Source organism: Thermobia domestica, chromosome 3 (genome assembly GCF_964235325.1).
Source record: "Thermobia domestica chromosome 3, izTheDome1.hap1.1, whole genome shotgun sequence".
NCBI lineage: Eukaryota > Metazoa > Arthropoda > Insecta > Zygentoma > Lepismatidae > Thermobia > Thermobia domestica.
Window position 1 is genome coordinate 114,470,851 of NC_137456.1, and position 14,783 is coordinate 114,485,633.

Genomic DNA, 14,783 nt, shown 5'->3' on the forward strand with positions numbered 1-14,783 from the left:
TTATTTCGATAGTCTCGTTACGAGAAGTTCCTTTCTCTGCTTTGAAGAAAAATGACATTACGGCCGAATTTGTGACGACATTTGTATGTTCTTAAAACCATAGCCCTTTAAAACTAGCCACTTAAAAATATTTTATGACCTTAACCTGATGGGTTATGTAAGTAGTAACTCAAAAGTAACAGATGCTGTTTTTTGATAATGTTTAGAATTGTACACAATTATATTTAGTAGTCTCATTTTTGTAAACAATAATTTCATAGGAAAAATTTTCTCTCCTTTTTACATCTTAGTTTCAATGGTATTACTGAGAAATACTGCGTCAAATTATGTCATCCTATATTTATGTCTTGGATGTTCACATCATGTATAGAATCGACAAATTTCTTCTGTGTGGTATTTAGAAAAATACTAGTAGGCAAATTAGTATCTTTAGCTTTTTCCTTTAGGCAAGTTATTTGCATTTTATACTGTACGTGAAAATAATTTCGTACAAATTAAAGGCGTACTTTGACTAGACAGCAAATTTTCATTTCTACTTTCATTTCTTGGTTGATATTGCTGAAATACTGCTGAAACCCGAATTATTAGTAGGTATGCTACTCATATATACAGTCTGTAACAAAATAACTGCATCACTTAACCCAACGCAAGGAATGCTGTGTTTTTGATGATTCACAGCAAATATAGGGTTCATATTAAACATTACAACTATCCGAGGTCTTGGTTGATACGTATGTTAATAACTTACAAACTAATTGTTCACATAATACCATAATTTATGCCTATATGATACAAATAATCTCGGTATGTTGCTTCTGAATAAAGTAACACTATTAACATATTGCAAAATATGACATTATAATGATGAATATTATGAGCAAAACTTAATGTATCTGTACAAATGAAAAGCCTAATGAATACTAAGAAAAACAAAAAAGTTCGTTTTTCTATAAATGTCTCTCAGAACATCCTATGCCATCCCTTAGCCGCCTTCAGTGTTGCCAATCTCTGTGGCATGCTGTAAACCAATGCTTGCAACACATCAACTTCTGTTCCGTGGCACCATACGGCAACAATGGTTTAAACGGGCTCTGTCCTGGTCTTAAAGGTTTTTCTTTGAAGCCGACGGGACATGATGTGCCTCAAATTCTCAATGGGGTTCATATCAGGGGAGCTCAGTGGCCACCACAACTGGTAAATGTCCATCTCAGAACACCACTTATTAACTACTCGTGCGCCGTAACAGGGAGCTTTGCCGTCTTGGAAGATGAAGTAGTCTACATTTTCACATAGAAAGTAATCTCTAGCAGTTGGCAATACACTTTTTGATAGAACTGTGGTGTATTGTTCGGCAGAAGCGCTTCCAATTAAAATTTCCAGTCTACCTATACCTCTCGAGGTGAAACAACACGACACGATAACATTTGCACTGAACTTTTGTGTTGCCAATACGCAATCACTCTTCAGTACCTCACTCTTCCTATCCAAAGCCTGTCACTGCTGTCATTCCCAAGTAGCATAAATTTCTTTTCGTCAGGAAATATTACATATTTCCATTGATCAACACCCAAGTACCGTACATGTCACAAAACTGTTTCCACGCTTTGATGTGCTTTTCTGCAAGACAAGGCTTTTCCCGTGGTTTTCTCCCGAAATGTCTTCTCAAAGATGACGTGGCAAGCTTACTTTGCTTCCTAAGAACCCTTCCTACTGTTGTGTGATCCACACTAACTTTTGCAGCTATCTGCTGCTGCGGAAAACCCGCTGGTTTCAGAGCAAGTATCACCCCTTGTTTGCGTAGTGACGTATCGCTTATTACTGTGCCTATGAAGTATACAAGTCACAGTTACTGCACAAACTTGCTACAATAATGCACAATTTAACTAAGAAAACTCTTGGAATACTATTTAATAACTGAATAAGTCTGGAACAAAGGTCTTTCACGCAATTTCCACCTGTGAGTAGACTATATCTAATTAATAGGCATTAGCCATTTCCACAAAGATATCAGAGCCATCTGTTGGGGGAAAGCAGAATTAAAAACCAGTGAAAATAGTACAAAAAGCATCATGTAGCAACAAGCAACAATTTGAGACTCGATTCGACATTGTAAGGTACATAATTATTGTGATATTAAAATATATTTCAATGTTTCTCTAAATTTCTTCAGTGGTGCAGTTATTTGTTACAGACTGTGTATATATTGCAAAATGTTCGTAATCTAACAGTATGTTGCATTTTATTGTAATTACCTACATAAAAATATTTCTTTCTTAAATAGACGTTAGAAACGTTACAAATATCTATTTTTAAAGTAAAAGACAAAATTTAAGAGAAAAGCGAGGCATTAAAAAAAAAAAAAAAAAAAAAAGTTTCTGAAAAACAATCTTTTTTTTCTATTTACAACAGTATATACACCACCTAGCGCCAAAATCTAATGTATATTACAAATTTATACTGGAAAATTGTGTTGTTATTGCATTACGTATGTGTGCAAGTTTGGAACATCGGGTTGATTTTACGTCCTTATTGTTGACGGATTTTAACCCGAACAGTAGAGTTATTTCCTAAGGTTGAAAGGTGCCAACAATGATCCAGCTTTACAAGCATCCTGAATGATACCATCTCATAGTCTTACGTGTTGCAAACTACAGGTGTACCCATTTCTTTAATCATCTATCTGTATAGTATTTCAGTCTTGATCAATAACTCATAGGCATCTAATTTGCTTTGAATGGCCGTATTCTGGCAACGTAGGTAGAAAACTCTAATACTTCTGGTCTAAGTAAAGATATGAATGGGCTAAGGAAAATTCAGATTTGTTTAATTTAATTCCAACTGCGGTAAAAGTGCAGAGCTTTTCAAAGACAGATGAATGTCCAGGTTTTTCTTTTTTTGAACTGGTGAGCAGTTTTCAAGATACTGTGAAAACCTGATTTGAATAAGTTTAGAATTCCAGATGAATGAACAGATTACCGGCATTCAGTTGGTTACACTTTCTTCTTTCTTTTTTTCAGTTGGAGAAGCTTGACACAGATCTTAAGAACTACAAATCTAACTCAATAAAAGAAAGTATCAGAAGAGGCCATGACGACTTGGGAGACCATTATTTGGATTGTGGTGATCTTTCGAATGCCCTTAAATGCTACTCAAGAGCGAGAGACTATTGTACCAGTGGAAAACATGTTGTGAATATGTGTCTAAATGTGATTAAGGTGCATATCAACACAGATAGTTTTTATTAGACGTGATAGGTTATATTATAACAATACCGAACGTAGGTTTCTAGTCAAACTGCAGTCGCATGTGTATTTTACCTGTAATTGTACTTAGAGAAAATTCGTAAAGGTTTGTAGAACTAGTAGTGTCATAATTGGTAAGTATATTTTATAAAAAGATATGTGTAATATAGTTTTTCACGTGTTTTACAGCATAATTGGCTCACATTTTTTTAAAAGTTGCTTGGTGAATTGTCTTTCAATTGGAATCATTTCATTCGAAATGAGTATATCACGTAATCCGAGTTTCTTTTATTGCTGTTATACTTCTAATGCTATGCATAAGTGTCTTATAGAACGGCTTTGTCTATCTGTCGACAGGTATCAGAGCAAAAACGGTAGGAGATACCGAAATGCGGTTTTTTTCAAACGATTCAATGTCCCAAGAATAAGTTTCATCATCTCCGTGAACCCCCTATTTAGACCTCATAAAATCCGTTTATTCAGAATCCTTTACTCATGTTCCTATTTGAGTGTGGTAGTTTGGTATGCTGAAATTCTAGTGTTGGAAATAAGTAGGCCTAATTATGTAGAACGGAATGTGGTGATTATGTGTTGCATGCAATTTCAATTTACACGTGTATGGAAAGAAAAGAAAAGAAAAAAAAAAAAACATTTTTTTAAAAGTTGTAAATTACTAATTGAGTCCATGGAATGCATTTTTAATAATGAATTATAACTTGAAGTTCATCGATATGTTACTGTGAAGGGATTTTTGTATTGGTTTGTGGACTCACGTAATGATAAATTTTCAGTCCTTAGTAACATACTGGGCTCGGTTTACCGAAATAACATAATAGAGATCAGGGAGTAATAATGTCATTTTGGTAGTTCGAGCCCAGGTAAACCTTTAGATTATAGGGACAGATTAAAACAAAATATCTCTTCATTCATGAAGTATTTTACCAAGGACGTAAACAGGAAGCTGCACTTCACTGACATTCAACAATTCTTCAAGTTTGTTACTGGATTCGTATTTTTTATTTTTTTAATCTTATTTTTATATTTTTTTAATGAGGCATAATAATGTATTTTTCTAAAGACTGAAAATTTATCATTATGTAAGCCCACTAACCAATGTAAAAATTTCATAACTTTCACGATGACAAGAGGTCGTCGAAACATATACAATTAAATTAATAAAACGGATGCTTAACTGGAGTTCAAGGTTATTGTTTCGTTATTATTGGGAAATCGTTTGTTTTGGAAGGTGATTCAATCTCGCATGAACTGTGCTAAGTGCAAATAGTTTGCGATGTATCATTAATAGTTTCTCAGATTTTAAGTAATGAAGGGTCTTTACCTAATTACAATACAATCTTTTAAGCCTGAAACTTTTTTTCGAATTTTATTTTATTTTATTTATTTTAAATATTGAGTCACTATTTCCTTGCTGAACTTCAACTGCGTTACTAAGAATTATTGTTTAAGCTGTATTTTTACTGTTCCAAAAAATATAAATGCAACAGAAGAGTGTAACATTGTTAAGATTTTATATGATATAGCTACTTTAGAAGTTTCTGTCTAGTACTTACAAATTACTGGAGGAGAAGTTAGTAATTTGAATCTAACTCAACTATTGTAGGAAATAGAAGTTCATGTACTAACATGGTTCAGGAATAAATCCACATAGGTTGAGAACTACAGATTTTATTGCTAATAATTAAATCTATTACTATAGTTAATATAATTGCATCAAAAAATGTTTCACTCCACTGCACGATACCGTTAACTCGGTTATTAGATTTTCATAGTTTTTGTTAGTTTCACAGTAGTGCCAATAACATGTTAAATTGTTATTAAGTCTTCAAGAGAAGTCGTGAAACGTTACTATATTAATCTTTGTCCTTTGCAACGATTACTAAGATAGGTTTGTTGGATGTTAACTTTAGTTGCATAACTAGTCATGTCACGTTGAACAATTAGTGAGAAATTCCTACTGTTGTTGCTATTTCTTCTTCTAAGAATTCGGACTTCATTGCAACCACAGATACGCAACAATAGAGCGAGCGAGGTCCACTAGAAGAGGAATAATTACCAGTACCATAAAACCATAGATAATTCGAAATAAAATAACATGTATCATTCACCATATCACATTAGATAAAGATTTATTTTCATCAAGTTATGATTACGTATTGTATTAAAGCGAATATTGATAATCCGTTGAAGGTTGGTGTTGGCTCTTAATTACAAATCAGCATTTCATATTTAGCATTTGCGTACATCATTTCATTCAATAACACTTTCAACATTAGTATTCATTGTCATCATTTAAAAACATTTGAAGCAAGCATCAATATAATAAGAACGCAGCAAAGAACATCAGAAGCATCAATATAATCGGAATGCACCAATAGAAGATCAATTTAGAAGGCAAGATTGATGATGATAAAGTTTACGCAATTCACATAGGTTCATTCTATATCTTCAGTGAAATGGTTTATCTATTATGGTTTGCTAAATTACAAATGTATCCGTGGTTTTGGTATTTTGAAAGCATCAAAACGAAGCTCCATTGGACTTGAGCCTAACTGCTTTAGATTGTCATCTTTTTTGCTTTCTAGCACACAAATCCAGAATTCATAAATATGAACTAATTTACGAGTTAAATTCTATGTTTTCATATCTCAAACTATGCTAGAAATCGTTTAGAATGTATCAAATGTCGAGATTTTAATAACATACAAAGAATGAAAAAGTAATTGCCTACTCGAACCCAGGATCTTCGGCATACCGTGCCGATGCGTTCCAACTGTTACGCGTAATGGTTAACGCATCGGCACAGTATGCGGAGATCCTGGTTCGAGTCCCGATAGAGGCAATCACTTTTTCACTCTTTGTGTGTTATTGAATTTGCACTTACAGAGGATTTGGTGTGTAAAAGTAAGTTTAAATCTTTTTTTCCTACTTTTATTAATATATGTCGAGCTTTTAAGTGTAGTTAAATATCTTCTTTTTAACACATATCGTAGAACTCTACCTATTTACAGCTAGAAAGAGAGAGAAATTTGTAAGCATGTGCTACAAGTATAAAACGCTTTCAATACAGAATGTTACTATAGATAGTAGCACAAAAGATAATATGTTAAATCGACTCAAGAAACTTTAACAAGAACAATTGATGAAAATACATGAACAAAATTCTACTTCTCATTGACAAATAATCGAAACAGTCATGAAACAAGCAAGATTGTGAAAAGCAAGACGCACCATTTTCGAGAATTGATATAGTCGATAGCGTCCTTGAATACATGGCAGGTACAGATTCAAAATGCTCCTTAACAGTTCATCCAACACACCAGTAAAAAATGTAGAACATTTTTAGAATCAATTGGCAGGTCGGGGTATCTAGTCCATCGACAGAATTGACAACTGAAAGGACTACTTATTATTCCGCTGTTACATGTGAGCGGTGTCTTCAGCATAGCACTATCCCTATTTTGCTCACATAAGCATATAGGGTATGCATCCGATGTCTAGAAGCTATTTGTCTATTTAATTTTCTTTTCTTGTTATATCTTCTGTAGTTTCTCTCCTCCAACGTCTCCAGTCTTCTTTAATTTTTTACTTCCTTTGTCCTGTCTTTCCTCTTTTTAACGTTCTCAGTTTCTTTCACATTGTCTAACCCCTGCAGCATATCGACGTAATGTCATCCATCCGTCAGGCCACATGTTTTGCTCCACCACTTGAAAATTATATTCGTGGAGTCTTGTATTCTATCATTCGTTAGGATTGCATTGTCACTTTCCATTTGTTTGTGAACCTCCTCCGCATGTGTTATATTGTCCATCATTATTTTGTTCCATGATTCTTCAATCCATTCATATCCAGTTCAATTTCTTTCTTAATTGCTCCAGATGTTATTTCCCTATTGGCATCAAATTGGATGTGAGTAATCTATCTGAAACTACCCCACTGCTGTTTTGATTTCTTTTTATCGTGTCGAACTTCCTATCTAACCCATTTATTTTGTCGAGTATCGTTACCAATAGCGGATTCTAACTAAGCATTACACTTACTCGATTATTTAGTGTATCCTGTTCATCATAATAATCACTGTTTTTTAGAGTCCTTCTCTCCACAATAATTCATTTTAATTGGTACCACCATAATCATAATATCGGCCTTGTCCAATTGTTGTTCTTGTTCGGTAACTTCCCTCGTAAATTAAATTGCCTTTTCTTCTAGTGAGCACTATTTTTCGCTGATATCTCTTGGGCGTCTTTTGCGACCAGTCGTGCTATGGTCGCCATTTTTTAACTTGCATCCTTGGCTGCGCCGCTGGATAAGTGTGTCATTTATCTAACAATATTCTCAAGTGTGAACTTTTCACCCAAGTCTTTTTTAAAGACGTTGAGTGGTATACTGGTAACATCGGATCCGTGTGAACTTGTTACATCCTTTGGCACATTGCGTATTTACAACCGACTTCATTTGGACCAGACTCGGAATACATTCTACTATCAAGATGAACTATCATACAACAGAATAATAATCTACAAAATAGGAAACCAAATGATAACACCAAAACTCTGATTAGTATTGTTACTACAGTGCACACCTTCTATTCATAGGCGAGCTATGCATAACAAAAACAGCATGTATTACGGGACTCAGTACGTCAGCACGGATATACATTGAACAGAAACCTACAAGATCATATGAGGCGAAGTACATTCCTCCGACTTTAATTAATTACTCATAAAAAATAATATAGTCTTCAGTTACTTCACATTAGTTCAGTGTAGTACATATTTGTCGTACAACATATCAATTCAAATTACATAACATTATATTTCTTTCTGACATATCATCGACAGGTTGGATTAGTAGCGACATCTTAATACATCTTTGCTTTGTTGTTCCATTTCATCGATCTTCTATTAAGCGATATGATACAGGTTCAGTAATCCCGGTGACAAAATAACTGAATTGTTGATGGAACATAAATTATGAGCGTTAAAAGAATCTCAACGTGTAATTTAACTAGTAGACATCGTAAAGGAAGCTGACAGGTTTTAAGCCTAAGCTTATTAAGGTAACATTTATATTATTACACAGCATTAAAATAAAACTGTGATAGGAACACAATATATAATTAGTTTAATAATTGCTTATTCTGCCTTTATGTCGTTTGACAGACAAATTATTAATATTTTTCAACACTAATAAACAGTTCCGTAATACTTTCACAATTATTTTTTTTTCGGAGTGTATGTAACCAAGAAAAAGAAGTTTTAGATTTGTGCATACAGATTCTAGGCATATGGAATGCATGAAACATTTGCCATATAACTACAACTGTTAACAAGAAAACTCAATGAGAAAAATATTGATAACGTTTGACAACTGACATAGACTACAATTTAAATTAACAAGAAAATAAATAATAAAGTGTTTGAAACATTAAAGACATATTTCAGGGAGATGTCATGTCCGAGTCATTCCACATCAATTCAACCAAAAGTTTGGGAAAATTTAACCCACTATCTCAAATTTAGATGATATTTGGTAGAGTTATAAAACTTTTTATGCTAATTGCAAGTATGTAAATTTTATTGCAATAGCATCAGTAGTTCAGAAGTTATTGCATTTCAAAAATGAGAAGAAAATCCATTTTTAACAGTCATGACATGGTATTTCCCAGTTTTGTAAGAACACTAATAATAATACTACTACTAATAATAATAAAATCATATTTCGGTTCCTATTAATGCTAGAAACAAGATTCTTTTTTTACTCGGATTGTCTTGAAGTTGTTTACCGTTAAAAAAAATGAAAGCTTTTCGTAGAGCTCATAGAAAATTTATAAAGCTATTTGAAAGGTAACATTTTGAGAGAAAAAAAAAAAAAAAAAAACTAGAACGCCATTTCGTAAACTTTAAACCTTTATTTCTCAAAATGTCAATGAATGAATTTGTTTTTGTTTGAAAGCTTATTACATCTAGTTTCACATATACAAAAATTGTGATGGGCCATCCAAGCACAGAGGAGATATCCCAGTCAGTGTTACCAACTAATTGCGAAATAAACTTTTTCCAATAACTTCCATAAGATTTAGCTTATTCACTCCAAAATTGGTATAAGTACTCTTTGGTATTCTGGAAACACGCCTGTGAGCATTACCACTCCTCCTAAGCAACCCAATTATCAGGGTGTCCAACCAATTTCAGGGTTGACTGTCACAGCATTAGACGTACCTGTGACCACGCTTTGCATTATTACTTGCGACATTACAAATATACGAAATCGTGTGGACCAAATACCCCTAATTACTGAACTACCAATTTCGTAAAAACTATATATATATATATATATATATATATATATATATATATATATATATATATATATATATTTAATTATACAGAACACTATGTGTTTGACACCTTTCTAAGCTGTACGTAGGGCTCAAAACCTGTATTCACTCTGCTCTCATTTCCAAACAACAATAGCGAAATTTTTCTTTCTTTGAAAATGTCTATGACACTAGCAAAAGTACTACATGGTTCAACGCTCCCAATCTTTCCGAAAGTCAGAGTTAGTGGATGTATTTGAACAATTTCCAAATATTGCTTACTCCGCACAACGGAGGGCGTATCAGCTAGTATATCTATAACAAGTGAAGTCTTATGCTGCTGTTCGAATGTAGTATATATTGCTAATGTTAGAATTAAGGAAACTATTGTATTCCAATGTAATTCCCCCAACTAATTATGACTTTTTTTTTTTTCATAATACGGAATATGATATATCAACGGTCTTTCAAACACAGAAACTGGTAATGTCGGATTTAAAACAATTTCCTAATATAACACATGATGGGTGTGGAGCCCAGTATAAAAACTGCAAAGCCTTCTTAAATCTTTACTTTCACGCAAGTGATTTCCATTGTGTGATGCAAAATGGTCTTTTTTGCTACCAGGCATGGAAACTCCCCCCCATACGATGGAATTGGTGGGACTGTTAAGTGGGTTATTACAAAAGCAAGCCTTCAAAGACCATTGTCTGATCAAATAAATACATGTGCCTTTATATTTCATTTCTGTGAAGAAAACATTAGCACTAAGTTTTTCTTTGTGCACAAAGAAGTGCCTATTGTTCGTGCCACACTTCAGCAAAGATTTCTGAGAGCAAAAACTATTCCGGGGACTATGCAATGCATAGTTTTGAAAAAAAACTTAGCAGTAAAATTCCTACATCCTCATGGTCCATTTCCCTCATATTATTGGGCTGAAAATGATTCGTGTTGTGTTCCGTTTACTCACATCTTATGTAAAGTGGATATAACAACTGCTACTGGCAGAACATACCAGTTATCTCCTGAGTCTTATTACGAGGGTCATTCGGAAAGTAAAGAACGTTTTTGTATAAACACTTTAATAACTGATATACAAAGGCGAAATTTGTGTTACATACTATGTGATACGTAAGTTACTTTTCGACATAGTCGCCGTGTAAATTTAAACACTTGTCATACCGTGGTACAAGTTTTTCTATGCCTTCGGCATACACAGTTGCCGCCAAACTGTTGAACCAATCACTAACAGCTTCCTTAAGTTCTTGAAATTTCAGGAAAGAATTCGTGCAGCCCATCAATAGTGAATCGCATATCCTCTTGAATTTCCCGCTCAATTCTTCCTTTGAGTTCGTCAGTCACAACAGAAGGCCGTCCCGAACGTTCCTCATCATGCACATTCGTCCGTCCGTCATTAAACATAATGCACCACTTACGAACGGATGCTTCATTCATTACATTTCCATACATCTCAGTGATTTGTCTATAAATTTCTATCGGACGCACTTTTCTTGCATTCAAAAATCTTATCACACTACGAACCTCACACTTGGCGGGATCAGTAATTGTATCGCACATTTTACAGTCGCACAGCGAAGCAATAACGGACCGTAGCGGATCGCAGCTGGTGCCAGACTGAGGCTAAAGCATGCCCAGGTCAATAACCCAGCGGCAGTGGGGGTGGGGAACACGCGCACGCGCTAGCGCAAAACGTTCTTTACTTTCCGAATGACCCTCGTATATTTGCTGCTTTGGTAGTTATTCTGATTGACATTAAAAAATGCTAATGTCCATTTATTGTTCAGATTATTGTATTTTTCCCCTTAATTATAAAATTTTGCAACTCCGTATTTCTCCTTAGATAGCCCATCATAATTTTTGTATAGTGAAAATAGATGAAGATAGCTTACTGCAAAATGTGGCACAAATACGTCTAACGCTGTGACAGGCAACACTGAAATTGGTTGGCAACCCTGACAACTGGAATGCTTGGGAGGAGTACTAATGCTATCAGACGTGTTTCTAGGATACCGAAGAGTACTTATACCAATTTTGGAGTGAATATGTTAAATCTTACGGAAGTTATTAAAAAAAGTTTATTTCGCAATCAGTTGGCAACACTGACTGGGATATCTCCTCAGTGCTTGGATGGCCCATCACAGTTTTTGTATGTGAAACTAGATGTAATAAGCTTTCAAACAAAACCAAATTCACTGAAATCCATGATGGGGATTTTGAGAAATAAAGGTTTAAAGTTTACAAATTGGCATTCTAGTTTTTCTCTCAAAATGTTACTTTCCAAATAGCTTTATAAATTTTCTATCAGCTCTACGGAAAGCTTTTATTTTTTACATAGTAAACAACTTCAAGAAAATCTGAATAAAAAAAGAATCATGTTTCTAGGATTAATAGGAACCGAAATATGATTTTGTTTAGTGTTCTTACTAAACGGAAATAATATGTTGTGACTGTTAAAGATAGATTTTCTTCTCATTTTTGAAATGCAATAACTTCTGAACCGCTGATGCTATTGCAATAAAATTTACATACTTGCAATCATCATAAATTTTTTTATAACTCTACCAAATTTCATCCAAATCGGAGATAGTGGGTTAAAAGCCTTGGTTGAACTGACGTGGAATGACCCGTCCTTAGTTCGTTACACTTGAGAGGCATTCTGTCAGAACTAAAACTGGAACGGTCCGTTACAGGTTAATATCTGTACGAAGGACACTAGGAAAGTTTTGAGACATGAGTCTCTGGGTATGTAAAACTTTATTATAGCTATTATATTTTATCAGACACTCCACACTAAGTCTCATCCTTCTGAATCAATTCTGGAAGCATTGACGCCAGTCGGCTTCAAGCACTGCACTTAACTGTTCTGTGTAAGCAGTGGCAGAATCTTCAGGGGAAAGAAATCTACGTCCACGAAGTTCATCCTTCATCGTAGGGAACAAGAAAAAGATGCCAGGTCAGAACTTTGGGGTGAGTGGCTAAGTAGTTTAATCCAACTGTCTTCAATGAATTTAACTGTGATGTTCGCTGGGTGAGCAGGTGCATTGTCATGGTGCAGCATGATTCCCCGCAGGCCAGTTCTTGGTCGTCTCTCCTGGATTTTCTGGAAGACAGACATTTATGTACCATCTCGCTGTAACTGTCCGTTGATTTTCCAAAGGAATTGTGGCCACATATTTGCTTGGTGAGAAAAATGTTACCATCATTTTCTTTCCAACACTTCTTGACCTTTTGACTTTCACGGGTGCTTCTTCGCCAGGAAATAATCACACAGATGTTTGGCGATTTGTTTCGGGATCAAATTGATATATCCATGTTTCGGCACCAGTTACTATGTCTGACACCATTGATACGAGTCTGCTTCTGAGCATCTGTCAAGTTGTGGAGCACCCAACGTGATGAAATCTTCCTCACACGAAGATGTTTGTGTAAAATGTTTGGAACACTCGGCGAACTAATACCAAGGGCACACACAATGTCACTGTAGGTCAGACGCATATCTCCCCTGATCATCTCCGCAGCATCAATATTTTCTTCCGTGACAGCTGTGAACGGCCTCGCACTACGCCTCTCATCATCGAGTGAGGCCCGGCCCCGTTGAATTGAGCATACTAGCGAAAAACTGTTGCATGTAATAGTGCATTGTCATCAAATGCAGCAGACAAACGTTCAAGGCACTGTTTTTTATCGTACAAAATCATTGCACGAAAATCTCTCCTTTCCAACTCCATGGCTGAAGCTCAACTAACGACAAATGCAACGACTTGGCATCACCACTCTTCCTAACGAGTGGCGTGATTGTTACGAAACTGGTTGAGTTCACTTGTAAAGGAGGGAAGTTCTTTTGAACGGAAAAAATTTTCACTTCCTGCGTTCCAGTTGTCCATATCTCAAAACTTCCCTAATGTGACTTACTTCGAATCACTTATTACATTATTACTGTAAATCAAGTATTAATTTCGAGATAAAATTGATCTAATGTAAATTATATTAAGTGATCGTTGTTGTGATGTAGTAATAATTAAAGACGTTGCATAACCTGAGGATGATCCCCGTAGTACTTGAGTCATTATAGAATCTTTGTTACTACCTTCGATGTCTGATTATTTGGTGTACCATATTGGGCACACACTGTCTTACATTTTATTTCCTTTTTGTTTCAGGTGAGTGTGTACTTGCAAAATTGGTCTCACGTGTTAAGTTACGTTAGCAAAGCCGAGGCTACCCCTGATTTCACTGAGGTAAGTGTGGTTTAATTCCTAGTATTCCTAAACTCCAAATGCCGGACTGGGTTCCTAAATAGCCAAGGGTTAGAACGCCGAATTGTTTGTAGCCCTTGGGATTTAGTAGAATGACAGTATTCCTTAACCTTGCCCACAAACAGTTTAATCGTAGAAAAAAACAAACCAAATATACTACTATTACTACTACTACAACCATTGAATTCTCTATTTTAAACTGTCTCACCCAATACCAAGTTAACATATTCCACCATTCCGGCATTTGCAGTTCTTTCAACGTGATCTGAAATTTTAAATTCGTCTATTGTTCAGCCTTTCGGAAAATTCCTGATATTTTTGTAGAGCACAAAATTTCTCCTCGGCTGGTCTAGAATACAGTGGTATATTCGACCACACTTTTCGTTAAGTATCCGTAAAATCCCTTTCATTTTGTCAGCAATCCTCCTGTATACACTCACAATTTAAGGCGGTGTAGTTTTTCTAAATTCGAATACCAACCGGCTACTTTTTTATACACTTTTAGTCGTAGAAACCATCTCGTCCGAGTTATAATTAGTGTAAATATATTCCAAAAGTGTTGTCCATGGTAATTATGAAACCTAATTTTTCTCATGTTGTATATAGTTGGGACCAATTTAATTGATAGACGCACGTGTAACAGAGAGGAAAGAAGCAAAATGCATGAATAAAATTACGAGTTCTTAATTGCTAGCAGAAATATAACCGTTTCAAGGTTAGGAAATTATAGTTCATAATTGCACTGGTAGAATCAACAATGTACATTTCCTTCTTTTAACAAAAAAAGCTTCTCTGTCTTTTCATTTCACTTATTCATGACATTGTACTTGAGTGTAAGGTAATAGTTATATATAACACAAAATAATACCGTACTAAAAAATCATGTAGAAAATTGGTATTTAATATGATTTGTCCCTATTGTCATTG

At 34.9% G+C, this 14,783-nt stretch overlaps 1 protein-coding gene across 3 annotated transcripts in view; it reads left to right on the forward strand.

Moving 5' to 3' along the window:
- The window catches only part of CSN1b (COP9 signalosome subunit 1b), a 47,789-nt gene that overhangs the window by 19,019 nt on the left and 13,987 nt on the right, over positions 1-14,783 (forward strand). For all 3 annotated transcript variants that reach the window (XM_081751461.1, XM_081751460.1, XM_081751462.1), the window contains exons 5-6: positions 3,018-3,215; positions 13,761-13,838. In XM_081751461.1, the coding sequence (XP_081607587.1) occupies positions 3,018-3,215; positions 13,761-13,838 (276 nt within the window). The remainder of the gene's footprint in view (positions 1-3,017; positions 3,216-13,760; positions 13,839-14,783) is intronic.